The sequence below is a fragment of the Xiphophorus couchianus genome, chromosome 22 (genome assembly GCF_001444195.1).
Source record: "Xiphophorus couchianus chromosome 22, X_couchianus-1.0, whole genome shotgun sequence".
Classification (NCBI taxonomy): Eukaryota; Metazoa; Chordata; class Actinopteri; order Cyprinodontiformes; family Poeciliidae; genus Xiphophorus; species Xiphophorus couchianus.
In genome coordinates this window covers 25979325-25985349 of record NC_040249.1, presented here as the reverse complement: position 1 = coordinate 25985349, position 6025 = coordinate 25979325, and the positions used below count along the sequence as shown (strand labels likewise).

General features: G+C 43.5%; 1 protein-coding gene across 1 annotated transcript in view; it reads left to right on the top strand.

Moving 5' to 3' along the window:
* Positions 1–6024, top strand: part of LOC114137881 (helicase with zinc finger domain 2-like) — a 6782-nt gene extending 758 nt beyond the window's left edge. The window contains exon 2 of the mRNA XM_028006712.1: positions 4393–6024. Within this exon, the coding sequence (XP_027862513.1) occupies positions 4442–5788 (1347 nt within the window). The 5' untranslated portion in view covers positions 4393–4441 and the 3' untranslated portion in view covers positions 5789–6024. The remainder of the gene's footprint in view (positions 1–4392) is intronic.
* Position 6025: the final 1 nt, after the last annotated feature.

The following is a 6025-nucleotide window of genomic DNA, read 5'->3' as shown; positions in this document are numbered from 1 at the left end:
AACTTTTTAATCTACTGTGAATAATTAATTAAGCAAACTAATGAGGATCAGTTGCTACGTTTGGATGATTGAATTGAAATGATTCTTTTGTATTTGTGGTGAATTATGCTATAGAAATAAACCAAATTATAACTTTATAAACAGACCATCTGCTGATCTTCCTCACTGTTCAGACTGTCGGTTGCTGCGGTAACTGCCTGTATCACTGTTTCTATGCTGCTGTCTTTGTGCCAGCAGCCTGAGCTGCTGGCACAAAGCAGCTTGTGTAGGCCATGTAGTGGCTCCCCACATCTTAGCAGCGCCTTAATGAGCTGCCAGCCAATCACAGGCAGATCTCTGTCATCCAATCAGAGCACTCCTGGGATGAACAAGAACCAATCACAAGCAGAAAGAGTCAGAGATGAACAGAGAGTCGGATTTAAGAAAAACACATTAAAAATATTTGAAGTTTGTAGCCTCAGAATATCCAGTTGAACATCCAAATATTCTATTTCTATAATCTTTCAGCTGCCATGTGAAAACTATGTCTCTTATTTTCAGTTTATATCTGACAGGAGATCATTTGCTCCCTGGTTTCTAGCAAAGGAGCAAATAGACAATAACCAGAAGAAATATTTTGTTTTTTGACTTGAGATTTCTGGGGATAGTCCCAGATGAAATATTAAGATTATTTCCCCTAATATTTCTATTTGTTGCCATATTTTTTATACGTGGCTCTTTCCACAGATTCTTTCTCATTCAAGGTTCAGGACAGTTTTTGTCTGTAATTGTCCAGAAATATACAAATATTTTTAGTTGATATTTCCAGGCAGGAACCATTGGAATCTGGAACTTGTTTGTTCACTTAATGTTTAATATTTAATATTTAATGTTCATTAATAATTCAGGAACGGAGAAGAGGCGACACAAAGACTGAACTTTAGTCCAGATACTGAGCAGCTGTTCCCTCAGCATCATACCACCACCGCCGTTCAGCAGCACATCCACAAATACGTCGTTTCTCACACTGAAAAATCTGATGAGTTATCTTAACTTTCAAAAACTTTGTTTGTATTAAATTAACTGATTGTTGCTAATGCACATTTTAGTTCACTTTATAATCTAATTATCCTGTAATTAGCTAATAATTTAATGTATGTTAACAACTCAAAGCTTTATGGAAAACTACATCAGCAAATATTAATATCAGTCATATGGATATATTATTACTGATATATGATATATCATTATATGCAGAGTGTCTGCAGTTAAGAGACTCTGATAAACTGTCACATTTTAATTTATTTCCAACATAAAACTCCACTCCCACAGTTCTTGAACTTTGACCTCCTGGCGCCGTCGGCGTCAGGAAGGAGTGGCGGTGAAGCTGAAGGAAAGCAGAAACAATGAAGGGTAGATTAGGAACCGAAACCTGCAAAGCACCATGGGAACTCCCATCTACCTCTTCCCCAGCTTGTTGCAAAATAATCAAAATCTTACACAGAAAACAGACTGGGAGCACTGGGAGATGTTGGGAACTGGAACTGGGATTTACATCTCGCAGAGCCGCTTCTAGAAAACACTGAAAAAAACAAAATAATCAGTTTAGTTGGTTTAAACTTTAAGTAAAATATAAGAAGTGTTGGGAATCTGAACTCACATCAGGCTCAGGCAATTAATCATATTTGTAATCAATCATTTATTAATTAAGTTATTAATAAAACTAAATATTCTGGATTTTGATCAGAGCAGATTTTCTGCAATAATGAGGAAAAAATCCAGACAAACGGCAGAAAAACCTTTTCACACAAGGAGCAACAGTTGATGCTGATTTCTAATCAAAACTGAACTTTTATTAACCAAACTACATTCACAGCTAAATTATTCCATAATTCAACTCTTTAAATACTGACATGTGATCAAGCTACTAATGAAAGACAAAAAGAAATGTATGTATTGACTGATGAAATGGGAATCAAATCAGATCAATGAACAAACTGAAACACTGAAAATTATCAGCAAAACTCATTTAACAAAAAAACTCAGGAAAAATCTGATTTGCAGAAGCAAACAAGCAGCATCACAGCGAGGGAGGAGGAAGATCAGAGCAAAAGGTCAGGAGGTCAAATCAAGTCCAGACTCAGACCGGCCAACACGTTTCAACAATAAAAGTTAAGCTCCACATGCTGGACACAGAAGAAGTTGAGTCAGTCCTGAATCGGACCGGTGAATCAAGCAAAGATCGGTTGAGAGACGATCCAACGTCTCAGAATCCAAACGGCAGAACAGCAACAAAAATATCACAGGATCAGAAACAGAAAGGCAACTTTCTGATTATTTAAAACACCTGATTCAGCCCAGATAATGGAGCCGTCTCACTTTGAGTCAGTCGGGTCGAATCCCAAACTTGACCAAACAAAAGAAACTGCTTCTCTTCAGGTTAGCTTCCATCCCAGCTGGACTTTTTCAGCAGAACCTGGATGTCCTGTGCAGACGCATCAAGACACTTTCACGCTTAACGCTTCCTGGAAGTTCTCCGGTGAACATTGTGAAGGTTTTTAAGTAAATCTGGTTCCTTCAGCAGATTGGAAGGAAAAGTTCAGAGCTGATATGTCTCAGCTGGGTTTGACTTTGGATTCTCAGGATCAGATCTGATCAGCTCTGAGTTTTATTGTGAGGTTGAAGCACGAGAAATGATCAAGAATTAGTTCTGATCAGTTTGTGAATAAAAGTGGAATCATTAAAACACTGTTTTTAGTCAAAGTACCAATAAATCGATGTACATGTAGCTGAGCTGTTCTACTGCACATTCAGGGCTATGGCAGCCCATTTAACATATAATCAGCTTCACTCCACATAACTGACATCACAGATAAGTTAATTACAGTACATCTAATTATATTCTAACTATAAATATCATCAAATTGACCATCAAGTTGCATGGAAACTCCAACTCAAAATATCTGCAATAATTGACTGACTACCTGGAATGTATGTCTCAATAATTAAATGATCAATAATTACATTATGACTAGTAAACATTTTTATCTCAACATGGTCTCAACCGACTGCAGTTAACAGAAAATTATACCTATTTGAAAAATGAAGTTAAATCCACCAAATTTATTTGATTAAAGTCAAAACTGTAACTTGACTGGCCTGCGATGAACTGCCGACCTCCGGGTGACCCCGCCTCTCACCCCTTGACCCTGGCGACCCCACCAGGATAAGCGTGATGCATGGATGGATGACCCATCCATGCATCCATCCATCCATCATCCAACTCTGACAAAGTCTGCTGAGATAAATGTGGGGTTTTTTCAATCAAATGCAAAGTTACATTTTACAGTGCTTGCACTATAAATGCTTCTATCATCTCTGATTGAACATTATGGGGCGAGGAGCAGATCACTGATCATCATGACCCTTTGACCTTCCAGTTCCTGATTGAAAATGTTTCTTATTTTAATGTTAAGTTTATTAGAGTAGCACATTTCAAAGAGCTTTAAACCTGTGAAGTGGGAAAAAGTCTAAGACCCAAAAGTCAAAGGTAGAGAACAAAACAGCTTTAATTCAGCTGCAGGTGGAGAGCAACAGTCAGGGAGGCTCTGACTGCAGCACACAGGATGTTAGATTTTATACACATCTTGTCACAAACCATAGGTGGAGCAAACAATTCCAAGAAGCTTAAAGGATAAATGCATCTAAGAAAAGAACATCTGGTTTCTGTCAACTAGGTGAAAAGGCAGAACATTGTGACAGTTTCCAACAGCAACCTGTTCTGTGCACATCAGCACTAAATTAATTATAAGAACTTTGATCGTGAATTTGTTTCCTCAAGTCCAGGAGTCAAAAAGTTAAACCACCGGGTGTGAAAACTATTTGTCTGTTTCTGATGTGGAGAGAAGAGCTGCAGATGCAACAATCGCTTCTGCAGGCAGGATGAGCTGAACTCTGTGGTTTAGTTCAGACTGTCAGGCTGATTTCCGTTCCTAGCTGAGACGTGCAGCTTCAACAGAAAAACATCTTTTACTCATGCAGTCATATATAACACTTTGGTATGAACTTATTAAAAGATAATAAAAGAATAAAACAACTTCAAATAAGCATTTTGATTATTTTTACTTCACAAACCATAAAAACGTTATGCCAATTATGAAACAATCACCAAAATCATGAAGCAAATAAACAAAGATATTGACCAATGTTCCAGTTATTAGTAATCAGAGGCATCTCTGTCCGACTTTGGCCTCGATTAAAGGAACTCTGTGTTCAGCACCAGCATCCCTAAGCCGGCCAGCTGCCAACCAGAGGTCAGGTTCTACGTCAACCCCTGACCTGATAGAGTTGGTCTGAACCAGAACCCGGAGCAGGACGCTGAAGTTCTGACATCTCTGCTGCTTCTTGTTTCAGACTCGCTGACGGTCCCCTAAACTCGCTCCAGCGCTCTGAAGGCATCACCATGTTGTCTGGCCTGCAGTCGACCCATGACCTCGCCCTGGCCTGTGGTCGCTGCTGCGTCCAGGAGAACCAGATCACCTTCACACTGAGGCCTGGCCAGCACTGCTGTGAGCAGCAGGTGCTGCTCTGCAGAGCCAAGGGGAGCGGTGCTTGGAGGCCCGTCTCCAAGCGGCCAACGTTTCCAAACCCAAAGCGATACGAAGTGTGCTGGCACTTCAAGGAGGGCCATGGCTGCACCGTGCACAAGAATCGCTGCACCTACGCCAGGAGCGATGAGGAAGCTGCAGTGTGGACGTTTGAAAAGCAACATGGGATGGACCATCAGCGACTCTGCAGCATGTTGGCTCAGTCCAAGAGCAATGCCGAGCAGAAACCCAGTGCAGGAGAAGCTCAACTAGATCTGCTGGCTGCTCTGGATCTGAAGGTCGCTTGTGATTTATGCTCCAACCAGGACAATGAAGTCACGTACAGCATCCAGCCGGTTATCCACAAGTGCAGCAGGAGTCTCCTCCTAGGTAAAGGAAAGGCATCCAGCCAGTGGAAGGTTGTCTCTGAGCGGCCCACAGGGGCACACATGGGTCCCGGAGTCGTTTATAAAGTATGCGACTACTATGTCGCGGGTTCTGGGTGTCCCAAGCACACTCTGGGTCAGGGCTGCACCTACGCCAGGAGCTCTGAGGAGGCCGCTGTGTGGAACCACCTCAAAGAGAAGAAGATCAGTAAAAGTGAGTTGATCAGACACATAGCCGAGTCGGACCCGGGTCCAGAAACTGCAGAACAGGCAGCTCAGAGCATTCTCCAGAACTTCTCTGGTAAGTTCATCGAGTTCTGCAAACATTGTTTTCTGGAGCGGCCAACGAAACTGTCGCCAAAGCGGTGGAACGAGACGTGCTCTGCAGACGCAGCTCACTGCTGGGAGCCGGTGTTGGTGCACCACCTGTCAGATGGCGGCGCCAAGCACACCTTGAGCCAGGTGCGCCCCCCACCCCCTCACCGCCACTTCACCTTCTGCAGCCACGTCAGGCAGGGGAAGCCCTGCTGGCACCAGGCCGGCCACTGCCAGAAGGCCCAGAGCGAGGTGGAGATGGCCGTGTGGAAGGTGGAGCGCAGCGGCCTCTCCATCCGGCCTCAGCTCCTCCAGCTGAGCCGGCAGCGCCATCCGCAGGCCGAGCAGGTCTCCGTCTTCTGCAAGGTGTGCCTCTTGCTGCTGTCATCCCCAGAGAGCTTCTACAAGCACTGCTGCAGCTTGGAACACGCCCAGCTGCTGGCGCAGGACACCACCATCAGGTGGAGACAACGGCAGCCTCCACACAGCCGCCGGGCGGAGCTGTGGCTCTGTGACAGGTAAACAACTTATCTTTAGCAGAACCGCCACCGGATCAAGATGAGGTTCTCCAGAGCAGGGCCCACATCTAGGCCACTGATCTGATTTCATCTGGAACAACTCGCCACCAATCCACATCCAGAGACGAGCCGCACGGTTTTCTAACCAGTCTAACCTTTTCTATGTTGATAAATGTACTCATTTAGCAGAAACCCAACAGTATGTGTCTCTAAATCAGATCAGAGTCCAATAGGACAGATG